The sequence below is a fragment of the Vulpes lagopus genome, chromosome 5, assembly GCF_018345385.1.
Source record: "Vulpes lagopus strain Blue_001 chromosome 5, ASM1834538v1, whole genome shotgun sequence".
NCBI classification, from domain to species: domain Eukaryota; kingdom Metazoa; phylum Chordata; class Mammalia; order Carnivora; family Canidae; genus Vulpes; species Vulpes lagopus.
The window spans coordinates 22,209,689-22,231,199 of record NC_054828.1 but is presented as its reverse complement, the minus strand read 5'-3'; the positions used below and the strand labels follow the sequence as shown (position 1 = coordinate 22,231,199).

The following is a 21,511-nucleotide window of genomic DNA, read 5'->3' as shown; positions in this document are numbered from 1 at the left end:
ATCCATCACTTATTTTTCATTCTTTTTTTTTTTTTTTAAGATTTTATTTGTTTATTTGTGAGAGAGAGAGAGTGTGTGCGCAAGTGCACAAGCATGGGGAGAGGCAGAGGTAGAAGGAGAAGCGGAAGCCTAAGCATACTCCTGGCTCAGTGGGGAGCCCTACTCAGGGCTCATTCCCAGGATCCTGAGATCATGACCTGAGCTGAAACCAAGAGTCAGATGTTTAAATGACTGAGGTATCCAAGTGCTCTTTACTACTTTTTTATTACAGAATATGTTGGAAGTTTTTATTTTTTTCATGCATCTCTTTTGAGTATATTTTCCCTATATATGCTTAGTTAGCTATAGCGTATGGAATGTTTTAATTGCTGACACTGTGTGTGTGTATGGGGGAAGGGGCTACTAATTTTCTCTCCCTCTCTCAACCTCCAGAATCTATGTATCCTTCTCTGTCTTTATGTTCTTTTTATCATAAGCATGCATCTGTGTCAGTGCTAATAGTTGATGGCCATTTATTTTGTTTCCATTTTCTAACCATTAATAAAATGTTTAGTAAACATCCTGTAATAACTCTTAGGTACTTACATTGCTTTTATTTCTGTAGGAAAGTTGTGAGTTTATTGCTGCAAAGTGTGTGTACATCTTACATTTTAATAGATATTTCCACATAGCTTTCCAGGAAGGCTGTGGCAATCATGCTCCATCATTGATGTATGAAAGTGCCCCCTTTTCAACTAGCATTAGATATTTTTTTTCAATAAGATGGTAAACAGTGATTCCTCCTTGCTTCTTCAATTTTCATCTCCCCGACTTGAAATAAAGCTTTTTTCCCCCTCCATATGGCAAATGTTTACTGAGCACTTTACTTGAGTCAGGCACTGTGAAGTAAACAAATCATTATCAAATAATTACCAGACAGTATTGACCCTTACCCTCTCCAGGGATGATCCTGAAACTGCTGCATCCCTAAATTCCTTAGTATTGTAACAGCCTATGTTTTACCATATGAAGTACAACTAAGATATAACTGAAAGATTTAACTGACCCCCGTCAGACCCTTACTATTACCACATATATGGTTAAAGACATTTACAAAGCTATTTTCTGGCACAGAGTTTGTCTGTCTTAAGTATTAATACTTCTGCATATCCCATCTCTAACATTAGTAGTTACATTTTTCTCAGGCCATGTAGGTGACTCAGTTGGTTGGGCTTCCGGATCTTGATTTGGTCTCACATCTTGATCTCAGGGTAGGTGAGAGCAAGCCCGGCCTGGGACTCTGCACTGTGGGTGGAGCCTGCTTGGAATTCTGTCTCCCTCTCTGTCCCCCCTCCTGCACACTTGCACATACTATCCTCTGTCTCTCAGGAAAAAAAAAAAAAAAACAGTTACATTTTCTTAAGGGCCGTGTTTCATAAAACAATATAATAATAATAAATCCATCTTGTACAAGTTTTTTTGCATTTTGTTTATACATATGAGTGTGTCCTAGGTTGTGATACAAATAGTACCTATTACTGTGGATCACAGTCAAAAAAGCTTGAGAAACACTGATGCCACAAGGAAAAAGAAACAAGTTTTGCTAAAAATTGTGACTCTTTTGTGCCCAGTTGGGACTCTCACTAACAGACTCCCTCTCGTGTACCAATCTTGTGGTATATGTGTTTCATATTAATGCCTCTACAATTGCAAATATCTAAGTGTACCAAATTTGGGATAGAGGAGGGACTCTTACTTGTGAATGGCGGAACTTCAGATTATAAACCCCTGAATATCAAGTACCTACCTATTCACAGTTTATCTTAAGGTTTACAGAGGTGAATACAGAAGAGCACAAAAGTGCAGTGCCTAATGCAATTGAGTTGAAATGGGTAGAGTGGTGGGGTGGGCCCCTTCTCCAAGGAGATGATAGAGTTTTCTGGAGCAATTAGGAGTTAGATAAAAAAAGAAAGATATTCTGTTCTAGGAAGATATAATAAATACAGAAGGGACAAAGATATACAGTCAGTTGATCTGGCAACGACTAATTGGTTATAGCAGTTATAATTGGTATAATAATTATTGCAAGAATGGTGAGAGGTGGGAAAGTTTGATGGGACCCAGATTATGGTCTGTGTTGCTATACTAAGGTACATGCTTTTTTTTTTTTTTTTTTTTTTAATCTTTCACTAATGAAAATCGCACTGGCATTATTATAAGCAGTTGACAGTCATGGTATACTACAAAGGTTACCCATGGATTCTTAAATCCTCTATCAATATAATGTAAGAATGCTAATTTAGCTTTCTGAAATACTTATGACTTCTTAAGAAAGATTTATTTATTTTATATATAGAGAGAGGAGTGCATGTGCATGCTAATGGGGAGGTACAGAGGGAGAGGGAGAGAGAATCCTCAAGTAGACTCCCCGTTGAACATGGAGCCCTGCTTGGGGTTGGATCCTAGGACCCTGAGCTTGTAACCTGAGCTGAAACCAAGAGTCAGATGCTTAACTGACTGTGACATCCAAGCATCCCAATATATATATATATATATATATATATATTTTTTTTTTTTAAGATATTTTTAAGTAATCTCTATACCCAGTGGGGGCTTGAACCTAAGTCCTTGAGATCAAGAGTTGCATGCTGTACCCACTGAGCCCCTATGGCTTATATTAAGGAAAAACAGTAGACGAATTTTCTATTTTGAAAGCTAGAATTACCAAATATCAATGATATGTCCTCTTAATTTTATTTTCTATTAAATACCCAGTGCTTAAACTTTACATTTTTATTGAGTCAGTACACCCCTTATTGAATTGGTCTGTTTGCCGAAGAATGCTCAATGGCGTTTGGTGGGTTGGCCCTTGTATATTTTGATTTTATTGTAAAAGCAGTGTTGTTTTTGTCTTAAGTATCTATTCTTCTTTCATCTTAACGGGCTCCTAGGGATTATAATATCGTATATTTATCATGACATCCAGTTGGTTTATAGTAGGGTCTAAATAAACTTTATTGATAAATTGCTTAAAAACTCTTTGAAATTAAAAATTGACTTGCATTTGTATCGAATGCTGTATGTAGCTCTGTAAATTCATTATGTTTTCCTCCAGATAACTTGATTTTTTAAAAAAACCCATTTGATTAGCAATGGAAATGAAAACCTTTTTGATGGGATAAGTTGTTTCTTTTGAAATCCATCCTTTTAAGGATGGATCTAAATCTACTTGTACTATGCTTCATTGTTGTAATTAGGATGATGAATTAATTAGTTACTTATTGCTGCACCCCCAAACTTAGCAGCTTAAAACAGCAGACATTTGTTATCTCATGGTTTCTGCGGGTCGGGTTTGTAGGCACAGCTTTACTGGGTTTTCCCTTCGGGCCTCCCATAATTTAGTAGTCCAGGTGGTGGCTGTGGCTCCTGTCATCTCAAGGCTGGAGGGTGGAAATCTATCTCTCAGTTCGCTCATGTGGGTGTTAGCAGGTTATTGGACTGGCCGTTGGCTGGAGGCCACCCTCCGTTCTTGTCACATGGGCCTCTGTAGGACACCTCACCACATCTGGCTTCTATCAGGTTGATCAAGGGGGAGGGGCAAGAGGGAAGACAATCTTTTTATAACTTAATCTGAGTGGTGACATTCTATCACTTTAGTAGTATTCTATTAGTGGGAAGCAGGTTTCTCAAGCAATTTGCAGAAGCCCACATTCAAGGGGAGGAGATTGAACAACAGGATGAATACCAACTGGTAGAATCATGGGAACCATCCTGTAAGCTGCCTGCAACTATGTTCTTTTTTTATTACTTAAGTGACTTGTGTGTTTAGGTCTTTCCCTTACAGTTGGTTTGTAAACCTCTTGAGAAAAATAGCCTAACTTTTGTATCCCTACTCTGATGCCTATTACAGGACCCACAGACACCTCCTAGATGCTCACTGATCATTTCCTGAATTAAACATGTGAAGAGTTCTTACGTGTAGGGATATATGTGTGTGTACATGTTGTGTATGCACATGTGTGTGAGCACCTGCCATGCTCCTTTTTGCCAGATAGATTAGTAACTTAAGAAAACTGCATTTTGACCATGTTTCATACGTCCTTCTCTCACTGTGGCAACGTTCTCATTTTAACATCAGTCACTTCTGCTTGACCGTTATTTCTGTCAAAACTCAGGAGATAGCCTGGCTCATAGTAATTGCTTAAATTTTGTTAAATTAACTTGTAAAATAGTTTACTTTTTGGAATTTTATGAAAAATAAAGCATGTTCAAGCATTTACAAAAATAGAATACTGTAATGAACTCCCTGTATATGTCAGCAGGCTTCAATAATTATTACTGTTTTCTGAATTCTGTTTCATCTGTCTCCCTACCTTTTTTTTTTTCTAGAAGCTTTTATGTAAATCTCAGGCTTTCCATTATATTACTTGTATATATACTTGAATGTGCATCTCTAACAAGTAGATTTTTTGTTTCTAAAAATTATTTATTCATGAGGGAGAGGGAGGCAAAGACACAGGCAGAGGGAGAAGCTGGCTCCTTGCAGGGAGCCCGATGAGGGACTCAGTCCCAGGACCCCGGGATCACGACCTGAGCCAAAGGCAGACACTCAACCACTGAGCCACCCGGGTGCCACCAAGTCGCTTTTAAAAATAGAAAAAAAGAAAAACAAAAACATGGGGGTGCCTGGGTGGCTCAGTCAGTTAAGTGTCGCTCCTTGCCTGTGGGTCAAGTCATGATCTCAGGGTTCTGGGATCAGGCGCCATGTTGGGCTCCCTGCTTAATCAGGAAGTCTGCTTCTCCCTCTCCCTCTCCCTCTCCCTCTTCCACTACTGCCTGCGTATGTTTTCTTGCTCTCAAATAAGTAAAATCTTAAAAAAAAAAAAAAAAAGGCTTCCATGCCACTATGCATGTATCTGGCAGAATGAACAATAATTTCTTAATATATCTGCTACTTATTCCATCCACGTTCAAATTTCCCTGGTTGTGTTAGCAATAATTTTTTATAGTTTGTCTAAAGCACGATTCAGACAAAACCCATATATTTTATTTGATTTGTGTGTTAAGGCTCTAAATTTATAAGTTTGTGGAAAGAATATAAATCGTGAATTTTGTTCAAGTAGTGTAGTAGATTTCCATGTTTGTTTAACCTGGTGTCCACTTCCCTTTCACCAGGGCACTGCTGCTTTCTCAGGAGGGATGAGTTCTTCACCACTGGATACAATCTAGAAGGACTATAATCCGGGGCATCTGACCCAAAGTAGCCCCATTAGATAGTCCCTCCCCTGAGATCTTGAGCAGAAAGCTAATGACAGTTGGAATACCATTTTATCTTAATGGCCATAGACTTCATTGCACATGCCGTGGCTCATTGGAGTTCCTGCTTCTTAGCTCCCTGCTTCAAGTATAGTCCTGGGCCCCTGTTACTCTTCTAAGAAATGTCTCTTTTGCTTAAGCAAAGTCATATTCTTTTGCTTGCATCCAGAGATCTCTAGTTGATAAAAATATAAACTCATTCAAAAAAACTTACTGTCCTCTCTCTCTCGGTGTCCTTCTAATGTTTCTTTCTATCCATGTTTTCTCTAATATGACTTTAGTCTTTACCTTTTCTTTGAATCCTCCAAGTATTTTTTCTTTTGCCTTTTCTATTCAGATTAGCAGCAGCTTCTCCTTTGTTCCATTTTTATCCAATTGAACAAAAAGGAAACTCCTGAATACTCGTAATATCATTAAAGTAGTGTGTGGCACTGGCATTTGGCCAGATTTGGGACATCACTGCTCTGTCAGGATGTGTCTGCTTCTTTTGCAACCCGCTTGATTGAAATTATAGTTGTCTGACCCACTGATTATCTTAAAAAAGAAACAAATCTGTCAAGTTGTATCTATACCAGTCCATAAAAACAAAGTGTGAGGAAAATTCTCTGTCATAGCTTTTCAGTTGGAAACAGAACCTGTAGAAAAATTTGTTGGGGATTTGTACTTAACAGTAGTGAAGCATGTTCTCTCCAGGAATTCTAGCTGTTCATAGCTAAAGATCTAGTCGATTCACATTCAGCCTTATCTTACTTAATGGATTGTGCTAATGAATAATGGACTCTATTGAATGTAAATATTTTTGTGTGAATCACTGCTGGAATAATTTAGAATATTTATAAATATATTCAGTAGTCTGGTACTGATGCTGTGATGGTTTTAGAATAAATATGAATTCCAGAATGTCACATTCTTAGGCAGTGTATACAAATGTCTTTGAAAAGATCCTAAGGAGATTGAAAAATAGCAAAGTGTGGACTTTTTAGAAAAGCCCTCTCTAAATGAACAATAAAAATTTTTAGTTTTTAAAGCATCATTTATGTTAAAACTAAGAAAGCTGCCACATGTCACAGAGTCTTAAGAATCTAGACACAAGATAATTTTAATTCAAGTGAAGAAATGAATCTTCAAGCTAATAATCAACTCTTTTGCTTGAGGTAATACTAAAATGTTGTCAGAACAAAAGAAGAAAAGGAACTGTGGGAAAGAGATGAAGAAAACACAAAGGAATTTTTACTCAACCAAATGGAAGAATTATTTTCCTGTAACTGCTTCACACTGTCAAGGACATTCTTAAAAGATAGGGTAAGGGAGAGCTATATGAAATAGGAGATAAGACAAGAAAATATGATTGAAAAAACGGTTAAGGGAAGATATTTGGAGATAGACCAGTGATTGAAAAAGCTAAAAATTCGGAGTGGCTGCAGAATTGACACCGCAGAAAACAAACAAACAAAAAAAAACCCCCAGGAGTAAAGATTTAAACATCATTCATAATGCAGAACAAAGGGATAAATAAGACTGAGAGAACGGAGATAGAGGACAGGAAACCAGATCACCTCTGTGGTCGGAGAAGAGAATAGTAAGTAGGTGAGAGTTGGTGAGTATTACTTTCTGAGGTTGATAGGAGAAATAATCTAAGCATTTTATTTGGAGACATATAGGTAATCACTACTAAAATAAAAGGCTGTGTGATGTCCAAATTGCTGGATCAAAAGACAAATATAAAAAAACTGCAGACCATTTAGCAAAAGAAAGAAAACAGGAATGGAAGCATACAAAAATAAAATAAGATGGAAAATGTGACAATATCTATTAAATCCATTTAAATAAGGTATTCTCATATTTGTAAAAAACTCAGATTGGCCCAAAAAGCAAAACCTAAAGTGATTTAAAATTTAAATGAAAAATATGGTCAGTGATATTCCAGGGAAAGACAAATGGAAGTCTGAAAGGGTTGCAATATTACGATCCAACAGAATGAAATTCAAGGTAAAAGTATTGCCTAGGAGTACAACACTTTATAATTTGAAGGGTACAATCTGCCTTAAGATAGAACTCTCTTCAGCTAATGAGTACATTGGATATACCACTGAAACATACAAAGGAAAAATACAAGAAATGAAAAGATAATTAAGATTAAAGCTATTGTATGGATATAGATTCATAACTGTTTCTTTGGTATTTTTTTCTGGCTCACATCCAGTATAAAGGAGTGCTTAAGATTTTTTTTCTAATATTCTTTCTTTAATTTTACTGTCTACTTTATAGCCACTGTATCATTGCTTTTTGAACATGAAGTATTCAGTTCATCAAACCTGTCACCTCTTACTCTGCAGACCCATTTCATGTCCTGTTTCATAAAAATAATGGCCATAAGACATAAGTAATCTTACCTTTCCGTCTGTTTTCCCTCACAAACTATGTTGTTTCTTTGCATAGTAAAATAGATGTTTCTTATCCTAACACTAATGCCTGCCATTCCCCCTACTTTGATGGTGTCATGTCATGTCCCATGCTGATTATTAACAGACGGCATCTCTAGCTCAGATCTCTCCTGTGTACATACCCACAGAGCCATCTGCCTCCAGGACACCTATCTCTCTGGAGATGCCCATCAAACATCTCAAACTTGTCATGCCCCAAATTGAACTCATCACTTTCTTCCCTATCTTACTGTTCCTTTAGAACTCATTACTTCAGTGAATGGAAGTCTCATATTCACTGGGAGACTCATTTCTCCTGAGGTCTGTGATTGGTGGTTGGTGGCAAGTGTAGTGGGGTCACCTGTATTACAAATCGTTTTGGTTATGGACAAAAACATTTGGTCACGTGTCTTAGAAAACCAGCAGTGTAATCATCCTTTTGGCAGTGGAACATTGGGGACAATCACCTCTATTGCGTGACAGCTACTTTCTCCAAATCCATACCTTTGCCATGATTCTTGGGGCAGATCAGTATTTTCTCTTCATTTTGAATACAGGAAGCAGCATCTTCCAGTGTTCAAAGAAAACATGAAATCATTGAAACACACAGAAGCAGAACCCTGGGAAAAGTAAAAACAAGATGGAAAAACTTCTGAGACAAGGATTTGATGCTGTTGGCACTAACTGTGGGGAGAGGGAGCAGGAGTAGGAGTGTACAAAGAGGCTATACGTAAACAAGTTTGGGTCATGTTTTTACTCATTGATAGTGACACTGTATCTTTATAAAAACATCTTAAGATTCTTGATTAATAATATGAAGAGAGAAACTCCTTTGTGCTCCCCAAGGAAAAATAAACTATAAAGTTTCATGGGATTTTAAATTGCCTTATTTTACTCATTAAGGAGTTGCAAGAAATAATTTTATCACTATTTTGATTTGTGAGTTTAAGAACATAATTTTTACTATTAATAGAGCATTGTAATATTTGTCCTGTATTTTTTCTTTTACTTTTTATTGTAATTACAGTGACAAATTATTATAGTTACTTGAATCTCTGATTCTCAAAGGGTTAGGGAATGGATGAGTGAGGGATCATGGTGGTGGTGGTATGTGCGAGAGAGGTTTGTTTGTTGATGAAGAGGTAAGTGAGGGAGTTACTAAAAATTATAGTTAAGGTCTGAAGTGCTTAAGAGAGCTTAACGTTATTGAGGCTGGGATAATGGTCGAGAACCACAGATTAAGATTTTGAGAAAAACCAGGACCAAGAATATCTATTCTAGTTATATCTATCTACTGAATGTGGCTAAATAGTCATTTGAAAACATTTTTCTGGTTCCTTAGCACCTTTTATTGCAGGTGAACTATTTATGCCTTGGGGGGAAATTCCTAGTGCTATAGCATAGGAGGATCAACAGCCGCAAGTGATATCATTACTGATAATTTAGAAGGATGGGAAAGCCCTTATTTCTGTAAGTTAGTGTATTGAACCAAATTAATGATAAAGCTTGTCAGTGCTTAGTGAAGCAGTTTCTTCACTGCATCAGCTTAAAATAGTCTCAAGCTAAGCTAAACTGTTATTTTAAAACCTTGAAAGATGAGCTGTATTTGTACCCTAAAGCAAGATGACTACCTATAGCCTAAGTGTGCTATTCTCCAGTACATGCCTCTTTTCTCCTTTGTCCTCTGCTTGCTGTCTGTCTGCAAGGGCATTTACTGCTTTTCAAAGGGAGTGTCATCTCTTCATTGCCTGTGTGTCAAATATCACAAGTAGTTGACATTGACCAATCAGTATGAAACGTGGATATTTGCATTAGATAAGGATGTTTTCATATCCCTTCTAGGTATTTTGGGTTTAAATGTGTGAAATGCTAGTAGTTTAAACTACTGTGTAAGTAGAGGCTTTTAAAAGCTCGCTTTTGAGTGGAGGACGATTTCTTTCTTTTCTTTCTTTCTTTCTTTCTTTCTTTCTTTCTTTCTTCTTTCCTTTCTTCTTTCCTTTCTTTCCTTTCTTTCTTTCTATCTTTCTATCTTTCTTTCTTTCTTTCTTCTTGATTTTATTTATTTATTTATGACCAACAGGAAGAAAGAGAGGCAGAGACACAAGCAGAGGGAGAAGCAGGCTCTACACAAGGAGCCCAATGTGGGACTTGATCCTGGTACTCCCAGATCACGCCCTGAGCCGAAGGCTGACTCAACTGCTGAGGCACCCGGGTGTCCCTTGAGTGGAGGAAGATTTCTTAACAGGAAGCTTTCTTAACAGGCCTTTTACCTGTTTACAGACTCTTGCCAACTGAGTACTATAATAAAAACAATTGTTTGAACACCCTGTTTTATTTAGAGACAATAGCCTACAAGACATTACATTGTAATGTAAATGTAAATAATTACATTATTTAATTTAAAATCTTTTTTCATTTATATTTTCTGCTAGATATTAAGGCTAAGGCACACCACAGGTGTATCAACGAAGAAAAATGTTGCAGCCTTAAGACGTGAAACTTACACAGTGGATTTTATTAAAAAGCAGATTGAAGAGTTCAACATAGGAAAGAGACATTTAGCCAACATGATGGGAGAAGATCCAGAAACTTTTACGCAAGAGGATATTGACGTAAGTACAGTTACTCTGTTGGGAAAGTAATTGCTGTAGAGTTTGTTTCTTATGATTTATTTATTTATTTATTTTGAGAGAGAGAGCACTAGCCAAGGTGAGGGAGAGAGTGAAGGGTAGAGGCAGAAGGAAAAAGAAACTTAAGCAGACTCTGTGCTGAGCTCAGAGCTTGATACAGGCCTCCATCTCATGACCCTGAGATCATGGACAACCTGAGACAAAACCAAGAATCCAACACTTAATCGACTGTGCCACCCAGGCATCACTAGCTCTGTGTCAGTTTTAATCAAACTGTCAGAATAAGGAGAAATACCACTCTGCATTGCAAGTTGGAACCCAGGTTTCAAAGAGAAATGCTTTTCTGTATTTGGAGCATTGTGAAGCATAGTGAGTTTTAGATTTTAATGTGAAATGGATAATTGTCTTGATTCAAGGTCCTAGAAGCCAATGTGAATATTTAGAACAATGTAGAAATATTTATCCTATTGTAGTTTTAAACTCCGCTTTCTTACAAATAGTAAAACAGATGATGATGGAAATAGAGTCAAGCTTATAGAAAGTCCCATAAGTAAACCTGAGTTTAGTGTTTTTTTATTATTATCTTAGCTATACATTTGAATTTTCAGTCAGGGCATGTTCTAAATGATTTGAGAGAGTTAGAACTGTGTTATTGTTCCACTCTTTTGAGTTGTTCTGACCCTGATAAAAGTAGTAATAATAAATAATACTTTTTTGCTAGACATCGCAACATAGCTAGCAAAGGTACTTAAAATTTAACCAATTTGAAGTTCTAACTTTTTAAAATTTTATTTTGAATTCCATTATAGTTAATGTACAGTGTTGTGTTAGTTTCGGGTATACAATATAGTGATTCAGCACTTCATACAACACTCAGTGCTCATCACAAGTGCCTTCCTTAATCCCCATCACCTATATCCCCCATATCCCCCTCCCCGCACCGGGAACCATCAGTGTGTTCTCTATAGTTTAGAGTCAGCTTCTTGGTTTGTCTCTTTTTCCCTTTGCTCGTTTTTTTGTTAGCTGGTTTCCTAAATTCCACAAATGAGTGAAATCAAATGGTATTTGTTTTTCTGTGACTGACATGTTTCACTTAGCATTTACTCTCTAGCTCCATCCGTGTCAGTGCACATGGCAAGATTTCATTCTTTTTTTATGGCTGAATAATACTCCTCTGTGTGTGTGTGTGTGTGTGTGTGTGTGTGTGTGTGTGTGTGATATCTTCTTTATCCATTCATCTATATCCATTGACATTTGGGCTGCTTCCATGATTTGGCTATTGTAAGAAAAGCTGCTATAAACATAGGGTTGCATGTATCCCTTTGAATTAGCATTTTTGGATTTTTTTTGGGGGGGGTTATATACTTAGTAGTGTGATTGCTGGATTATAGGATAGTTCTATTTTTAACTTTTTGAGGAACCTCCGTCCTGTGTCCACACTGGCTACACTACATTGCATTCCCACCAACAGTGCAGAAGGGGTCCTTTTTCTCTACATCCTTGTCAACATCTGTTGTTTTTGTGTCAAAAAACAATGTGTCAACATTCTGACAGGTGTGAGGTGATATCTTATTGTAGTTTTTTATTTCCCTCTGTTGTCTAATTGCTGTGGCTACAACTTCTAGTACTGTATTGAATACAAGTGGTGAGAGTGGACATCCTTATCTTTTTCCTGACCTTAGGGGGAAAGCTCTCAGTTTTTCCCAATTGAGAATGATGGTAGCTGTGGGTTTTCATTTATGGCCTTTATTATGTTGAGGTATATCCCTTAAACCTACCTTGTTAAGGACATTTTTCCTGACTGGATGTTGTGCTTTGTCAAATGCTTTTTCTGCATCTATTAATATAATCATATGGCTTTAATCCTTTCTCTTATTGATGTGATGTATCATATTGATTGATTTCCAAATATTGAACCACCCTTGCATCTGGGAATAAATCCCACTTAATTGTGGTGAATGATTTTTTTAATGTATTGTTGGATTCTGTTTACTAGTATTTTTTTGAGGATTTTTGTATCCACATTTATCAGATATATTTGCATGCAGTTCTCCTTTTTTGTGATGTCTTTCTCTGGTTTGGTATCAGGGTGATATAGAATGAATTTAGAAATTTCCTTCTATTTTTTGGAATAGTTTGAGTAGAATAGGTATTATTAACTCTTCTTTAAATGTTTGGTAGAATTGGCCTCTTGAGCTCTCTGGTCCTGGGCTTTTGTTTGTTGGAGTTTTGGGTTACATAATCAATTTTTTTGCTGGTTATTGGTCCACTCAGATTCTCCACTACTACTTTCACTTATGGTAGGCTCTATGTTTCTAGGAATTTGTCCATTTCTTCTAGGTTGTCTAATTTGTTGGCATGTAGTTTTTCATAATACTCTTTTATAATTGTTTGTATTTCTGTGGTGTTGATTGTTGTTTCTCCCCTTTCATATTGTTTATTTGAGTCCTTTTCTTTTTTTTCTTTTTTTTTTTTTTTGTGAGTCTAGGGAGAGGTTTATCAATTTTATTGTATCTTTTCAAAGAACCAACTCCTGTTGTCATTTGTATGTTCTATTGCTTTTTAAGTTTCTATATCATTTAGTTCTGCTCTATACTTCATTATATCCGTACTTCTCCTGGTTTGGGGTTTTGTTTGTTCTTCATTTTCTAGTTCCTTTAGAGGTAAGGGCAGGTTATTTATGATTTTTCTTGTTTCTTGAGGTAGGCCTGTGTTGCTATAAACTTTCCTCTTAGAACTGCTTTTGCTGCATCCCAAAGGTGGGCCATTGTGGTTTCTTTTTCATTTGTTTCCATGTACTTTTTGCTTTCTTTGATTTCTTGGCTGACCCATTCATTGTTTAGTAGCATGTTATTTAACTTCCATGTATTTGTGGTCTTTGCAGTTTTTTTTCTTGTGATTGATTTCTAAATTTATAGTGTTGTGGTAGAAAAGATGTATGGTATGACTTTGATCTTTTTGAATTTGCTGAAGCTTCTTTTGTGGCCTAATACGTGATCTGTTCTGGAGAATATTCCATGTGCACTTGAAAAGAATATGTATTCTGCTAATTTAGGATGGAATATTCTGACTGTATCTGTTAAATCCTTCTGTTCCAGTGTGTTATTCAAAGCCACTCTTTTCTTGTTGATTTTCTGTTTGGATGACCTGTTCATTGACATAAGTGGGGTATTAAAGTCCTCTAATATTACTGTATTATTATCAATTAGTTCTTTTATGTTTGTTAAGCATTTTGTGTATTTGGGTGCTCCCATGTTGGGTGCAAAATATTTATAGTTATATTTTCTTGTTGGACTGTCCCCTTTATTGTGAGACAATGTCTTTTTTTGTATCTTTTTACAAACTTTGTTTTAAAGTCTGTTTTTGTCCAATCTCACTATTACTACTACAGCTTGTTTTTGACATACATTTGAATGAAGTTTCTCCATCCCCTCACTTTCCATCTGTAGGTGTCTTAGGACTGAAATGAGTCTCTTGTAGACAGCACTTAGTTGGGTCATGTTTTGTTACCCATTCTGTCACCCTCTGTCTTTTGATTGGAGCATTTAATCTATTTACATTCAAAGTAATTATTGGTAGATACATATTTGTTGCCCGTTTGTTACTTTGTTTCATGGTTTTTGTAGTTTTCTGTACACAAGATACTGTCACTTGCAAATATAAATAGTTTAACTTCTTTCTTTCCAGTCTGGATGCCTTTTGTTTATAAAATAATATCTGGAACTATTTCTAAAATGTATTTAAGCAAAAATACTTAAAATTTAAAACAACTTTGAGATGCCTGGGTGACTCAGTGGTTGAGTGTCTGTCTGCCTTTGGCTCAGTTGTGATCTGGGGATCCAGGATCAGTCCCACATCAGGCACCGTACAGGGAGCCTGCTTCTCCCTTTTCCTGTGTCTCTGTCTCTCTTTGTGTCTCTCATGAATAAATAAATAAATCTTCAAAAAAATATTTAAAACAACTTTTTTCATACATTAAAATACTTTAAAATTTGTCAAAGTTTTGGGGCACCTGGGTGGCTCAGTTGTTGAGCGTCCGACCCTTGACCTCCACTCAGGTCTTGATCTCAGGGTTGTGAGTTCAAGCCCTGCATTGGGCTCCACACTAGGTATGGAGCCTACTTAAAAAAATATTAAGGTGTTTACACAGACACATATCAGGGTCTCCATCTTGAATATTCTTTTTATATTATTTAGAGAAATCTTAAAAGATCCTATCATTCAGTCAAATGAAACAATATATTTTGTTCTGGTTCTTAAAATACAGAATTCCAGAGAGAAGATGTGTAATATTAGTGTATGAATGTGAGAGATGATGGCTGTTCTGTACTTTTAAAACTGCATGTGTATGTAGATGGTGAAAGTAAGTTGATGCTATTTTGTATCATTTTGCTAATAGAATATGATGAAAATCTCTCTTAGATTTAGCCAATAGAGTAATAAAGTCCTGAATTAATATGAAAAACATCCAGTTGCTCATTTAAAATATGTAGAATGTTTAGGGCACTTGAGTGGCTAGGTTGGTTCAGCATCAGACTCTTGATTTTGGCTCAGGTCATGATCTCAGGGTCCTGAGAACAAGCCCCGTGCTGGGCATGGAGCCTGCTTAAGATTCTCTCTCTCCTTCTGCCCCTCCCACCATCTGAAAAATAAAATAGATTTTTCTGAAATGAAGCAGAATTTCTTGTGAGGAATACGTGTATTTGCAGAACACAGAGGACTTTGTTAATTTTTTTTTTTTTTAATAAATTCATTATAGTTGAAATATCCAAAGATGCAGAACCTGGGATTGGAAGATTCCTTGCAGTGTCACTAACTAGTGTAATGTTCACCAAGTCACAGTGCTCTGTCACTTGATTTTCTCATCTCTAAAATAATACCTGTTTGCCTACCTTAGAATATAACTGAAGAGCATGAGATTAGTGCAACATGTTATTGTTCTTATTACTGTTAAATGCAATAAGTAAAATCTACCATAATTTGAATCATTTACTAGTTCTCTGCCTTTGTCACACGAATCTTCATCCCACCAAAGACACCATGTTGAAGAGAATAATAGGGAGTATTGTTGAGTGTATTGATATATGATTGAGTGAATGAAACCAGAGATGGCATTGTACCTGCAGATTGGGAGGGATTGTGTCTCACCTGGCACACTGCTGAAATGCCTGTGTGGAAGTGAGTGTTAGCCCTTTTCCTTGCTGCCAGTGATGTAATCCTGCTGTGTTAGACTTTCCTGCAAGTGATTGATCTGCTTCAGTAAGGCTCACATTTTACATCAGTTAACTCTGAGCATTTTACTAAATTTAGTGGACTCTCTTTGGCATCTAAGTAAATGTAAAAGCGAAAGAGGACAGTGATAATTGTTACCAAAGCATTAAAATTACATACTATTGCGATTCCTGGTTTTGTGTATGCTTTTGAAACTTGTTTTTGTTTGAGATTTGGCTGTAAATATAACCTAAAAGAAAGTATATAGCTAATGAGTCTTATCCAGCATTTCCGTATTGACAAAATGGTTAGTTATTTCTAAAGACAAAACCAAATAATTTGATATCTAAAATCAGGAAAATATTTTAAGCTTCCAGATAATTTTTTATATATATATTTAGAAACTATAATGCTTTTTGTAATGTGTTTGGCTTTTAATACAGAATTTAAAACCAGGTATAGTAATTTTTCTCTTATATAATCAGAAAATCAGATATTTCATAGAAATGAAGTTCTCAGATAAATCTATTTTTAATTGTTATTTGTATTGAAAAATACCACCAATTAATAAAAATCTCCTATATATACTCAAGATGCTGTCTGGGAGCCTGATTTATATTACCACATTCAGTCTTTAGAAAAACCTCATGGGATCAGGATTTATTGTTGAGGAATCCAAAGCTGTACAAGGTCTTCCTATATGCAAAGTCTGCTTTTTCACACTTTCAGATACTAATTTTTTCAGATACAATTTTAAATTGTTCTCCACCCCTCCGCCCTTATTTAGTGGAGTGTAGTGAGTATAATTTAACCTCACAGTGCCTCAGGATTTTCCTTTTAATATGATTGTTTAGCTGTAATACCTTGCCTGGAGCTCGTAGTTCCTCTTTGTCCCTGTAGTGAATGGCCTGGCCATGCCTTAGTACTGATCCCTGCCATCTCCTTTCCTGTCAGGACATCTGCGTGTGTGCGTACCCGGCTCTGGCCACTCTCACCCTCCAGCCTTCTGGCATAACTAAACTTGTTAGGCTTGTGAATTAAAACTTGGACTTGGTGTGAGAACCTGTGTGCCCTTCCTTCTAAGTAAAATAGTGAATTTATGTCACCTATTTCAGCTCTTCATAGGCATCTTTTGGGGATTTCTGGGTTTAGAACTTTATTCTAGAAGGCTGAACTTGAATAGAAATCTAGTCCCTGGCCTTACTGAGTACAACATACAGAACATGTGAAAATTATACCTAGCTAATCTTACATGCTACTATTTCTTTGAGTTATAAAGACTTTTTTTTTTTAAAGATTTTATTTATTTATTCATGAGAGACACAGAGAGATAGAGAGGCAGAGACAGAGGCAGTGGGAGAAGCAGGCTCCATGCAGGGAGCCCGATGGGGGACTTCATCCCAGGACCCCGGGATCATGCCCTGAGCCAAAGGCAGATGCTTTAACCGCTGAGCCACTCAGGCGTCCCTGAGTTATAAAGACTTTTAAGAGTACAAATGTGAGTTAGTTAAATAGAAAGGATATGACAGATAAAATTTTATGAATAAAGATAATTCTACTTGTAGCTTTTAATATTTACTTAAAGTTCCGTGATTTGGAAGTTTTTTTTTTTTTTTTTTATGATAGTCACAGAGAGAGAGAGAGAGAGAGAGAGAGACAGAGAGAGAGAGAGAGGCAGAGACACAGGCAGAGGGAGAAGCAGGCTCCATGCACCGGGAGCCCGATGTGGGATTCGATCCTGGGTCGCCAGGATCGCGCCCTGGGCCAAAGGCAGGCGCCAAACCGCTGCACCACCCAGGGATCCCTAGAAGTTTATTATTAAAGCTACATCATCGTATATCTGCCAGAATTGTTTTTGCAAAATTACTTTGCTATATTTAATGCTCAATCTTGCTATTGCATTTATATGAAAAAATTATTTTTGGTTTGTGAAATAAGAAATTAACTGGAAAGAAATGAGTTATTGGCATATACGGGTTTTCTCCACATCGAGATAGTTTAATTTTTGCCTAGTATTTTAACTTCTTTTAAAAAGAAACCACCCATTGCACCTCCTGACTCAACCACTATGATGCCACTGATCACCTATCAGTGACAGGTGATCGTAGATCTGACAGGAGGAAAAAATGGGCCCCCTTTCATAATAGTAGCATATATGGTGACTTGCTGCAAGTACTTATAAGCATGTTAAATGTTTTGAAAATATATCTTAGTGCTGTGGTTCTCAACTCCCATTCCTCAAGCCTTTCACAGGTTACTGCCAAATGTTGATCAGCACCTAAGAAATATTTTTGGCTTTCACTGTATAGTTAGTATGAGGAGGATTGAACTGTCAGGTTGAACACTGAGCTGAGTGGGTTCTGTAATTCAGCTTAAAGCAGTTACAGTTTGGCCAAGGGAAGATTCTCTGTGTATGGAGACTGTAAAGAAATGAGCCTCAGGACGTGTGATGGAAGCCGAGGCTGCAGCATTTGCCCTCAGTGACCCAAAGGGAAAGCCTGGTCCGTGACACTAACACATTATTATGCTGGAGCAGATACTGAATTACAGTAATTTCAAAATCAGGCTGTCTGCACACAAAAAAAGTTGAGGACCACTGCTCTTTGCATTTTCCTTTTTGAATAAAGTGGTATCAGTTATCAATGTTAAGTTGGAGACATCTCAGTTATATCAGATATTATGGACACAAAATTGCACTTTCATTTACTAATGTCTTTACTTGGGAATTAAAAGTTAAGTTCTACATTACTATAGAAATTCAGGAAAAAAGCCAGCAAATTGATATATAACACTGCTGAAGTCTACCAATTACTTTTTAATTGGTATTATAGACCTCATTCTGAAACCAGAATGTTTTATTCTCCTCAGTGTGAATATGCTGTATGAAGTTTCTCTAATTGATTTGCTGTGCCCATTCCATTTGATGTATCATTTTTCACAATATTTCCTAATTTGTGCTCACTTCTAATGAACAGAGTCGTTAGGACAGGCATGTCTAAGTACAACTGACAGCTAACATTAGGTGCCAGATGCAGTTTGTAAAGCTATGTAGAGCTGTAGAGAACAGTTTAAATAAATTAGCACCTGTACATTAGTCTCACTTGCTGGTAATTTATAAGCGAATCAGTAGAGATGACATTTAGGTAAGTCATTGATCAAGTTAACAGCTGCAAACCCACTGCCCAGCTGGGATACCTAATTAATAGAGATTGCATTCCTGACCCAGTGCTCCTCCTGGGTTGAGCGTGCAATCCTTTTATACTTTGATTTAAGCCTAAGAAGGTAGTTAAATATTTTGCCTTCATTTTAGGGAACCCTTGAATTACCAGTACTCCTAGCATTTTAAACATCTAAAAATGTAAGAAACATATTTACAAAGGGGAATTGCCTTACTCCGTGATTTAAAAAAATCAACCCCCCAAAAGGTTAACTTTTTAAAAATTTACATTCTTTATTTTTGTCAGCACTTCTTTTTGATTCAGGTAAATAGGGCTACGGTCCAATACATTTTTAAAGGTTTCTATACTTGCCATTAAATGTATACTCCACTTTTTTGTTTCCAAAAGAAGCATGGTTTTTGTGTTTTATTTTTTTGTTACGGTGACAACCAACCATTGAACCTACTTCATATATGAAACTGATGTGGAAGAGCTTGGTTCTTGTCTCACAGAGTCAAAGAATGAATCTCGCAAAGAAGAGTTAGTAAAGCTTTAGAAATTTATTTATTTTTTATTTTTTTTATTTTTATTTTTTTGCTTTAGAAATTTATTAAGCAAAGATACAGAGCAAGCTCTCAGAAGTGAATGAGATTTTCTGATTGCCTCAAAATCAGAGTAAGGCAATGATTTGTTATCTCTTTCAGGTGTATGTTCATGGATATTGGTGATGTTTACATACCAGTATGAACTACGGGTTACATCCAGAATCTGGTTCCTGGATAGGAAAAGGGTTCTCTTGAAACAAATGCTAGCCTAAAACAAATAACAATATTAGGCTAGTAATATTGTTTTCAAGCTTCTTGAAAAATTGAGTCCCAACTGATAATCCTCACAGGGTTACCACTGAGGGCTTGTAGGGTTGGTCTTTTATTGAAAGCTAACCAGGGAACCTAAATCCTTTTAATATTATCTCTTGATACCACCGTTGAGTAGGGACTAGTGATAACATCTTTAATGGCTTACTGCGTTGGGATCTGGTTATTCTTTGTTGGTCACAGGTGACTGTCATAAAAAGACATCTTACCTTCCCTGCCCACACATAGGGCAGGGTAGTCTGGCTTGTTTCCTTATCTCTGGTTTCCTTACACCTCAGCATTTTTGGGGTTTTTTGTGAGCCTGATTCCGTGGCCCCCTACCTGTCTCTCTCTACCTAGTCCTGTTTGTCCCTAACTTGAAGCTATTTTTTCAAATGTAACATAAGTTTAAAACACTAAGAACTTTGCCAAGTTGAATTCCATACAAATTCCAGAACTTCATTATAAGAACTATTAAGCTAGAATTTATTATAGGAAAGTGCTTTTTTCCCCCTCCCTATACCCATGGCTCAGAGCTTTTTCTGAGGGAACATAAAACTGAAAGGTTAAGTCATCAACAGCCTCAAAATCAGAGTAAGGCAGTGATTTGTTGTGTGTTCATGGATATTGGTGATGTTTATATACCAGTGTGAACTACAGGCTACATCCAGAATCTGGCTCCTGGATTGGGAAAGGGTTTTCTTGAAACACAAATGCTAGCCTAAAACAAATAACAATATTAGGCTAGTAATATTTTTTTTCAAGCTTCTTGAAGAATTGAGTCCCAACTGATATACACTTGGCCCTTGTACAACACAGGAGTTAGGGGTGCTGCCCTCCTGTAGAGTAAAAAATCCACATATGCCTTTTGACTCCCCCAAAACTTAACTACTTACTAATAGCCTACTGTTGTTTGAATGCCTTACTAGTAACATAAATAGTTGATTAACATATTTCGTATGTGATGTGTATTATATATCGTATGATTACAATAAAGCAAGTGAGAGAAAAATGTTATTAAGAAACTCATAAGGAAAATACATTTACAGCAATACTTTGTTTGTCAAAAACAAAAATCATCACCTACATGAACCTGCAGAAGTTCAGACCTTTGTTCTTCACGGGTCAAATGCATATATTTTTGTGTTCTGTTTTGTTTTTTAAGATTTTATTTATTTATTCATGAGAGACAGAGAGAGAGGCAGAGACATAGGCAGAAAGAGAAGCAGGCTCCATGCAGGGAGTCCAGTGTGAGACTTGATCCCGGGACTCCAGGATCACATCCTGAGCCACCCACACGTCCCTATATTTTTGTTTTTGTAGAAGAATTGGGTGTTTCTCAGTTTATATAACTGTTTTATGTAGATTGTTTAGAAGTGAAAAAGTGCTTATTCCAGAAAATTAAGGGGACACCTGGGTGGCTCAGTGGTTGAGCATCTGCCTTTGGCTCAGGTCATGATCCCAGGGTCCTGGAATTGAGTCCCAAATCAGGCTCCTTGCAGGGAGCCTGCTTCTCCCTCTGCCTATGTCTGTGCCTCTATCTGTCTCTCATAAATAAATAAATAAAATCTTAAAAAAAAAATTAGGAAATTTCAGTTAATTCTCTTGTGGTTGATAAATGTGGCCCAAGTTGGCCAAACTACAATTCACATGTGAAATGCCAAGTGTCCTCTAATTTAAGACCTAGGTCATGTCCTGCTGGTACATCTTCTCTAGTGCCTAGTCAGTGCCACATGCACCAGGGAATCCTAGAACATTACAGGTAGGTTAACATTAGCAGAAAGTCCAGTATTTCCCTCACCACCTTCTTCCACTGGTTTTCTGATTGACTTAATTTTCCCTTACAATATTTAAATTCTGCATTTTTACCATGCCAATACAGATATTTCTGAATAACATCAGGAAAACTGCTGAAAAACAGCTGAAGTTTTTCAACACTT

At 36.7% G+C, this 21,511-nt stretch overlaps 1 protein-coding gene across 1 annotated transcript in view; it reads left to right on the top strand.

The window, feature by feature from the left end:
* The window catches only part of MRPS9 (mitochondrial ribosomal protein S9), a 62,113-nt gene that overhangs the window by 1,256 nt on the left and 39,346 nt on the right, over positions 1-21,511 (top strand). Inside the window, exon 2 of the mRNA XM_041756538.1 lies at positions 10,151-10,330. Within this exon, the coding sequence (XP_041612472.1) occupies positions 10,151-10,330 (180 nt within the window). The remainder of the gene's footprint in view (positions 1-10,150; positions 10,331-21,511) is intronic.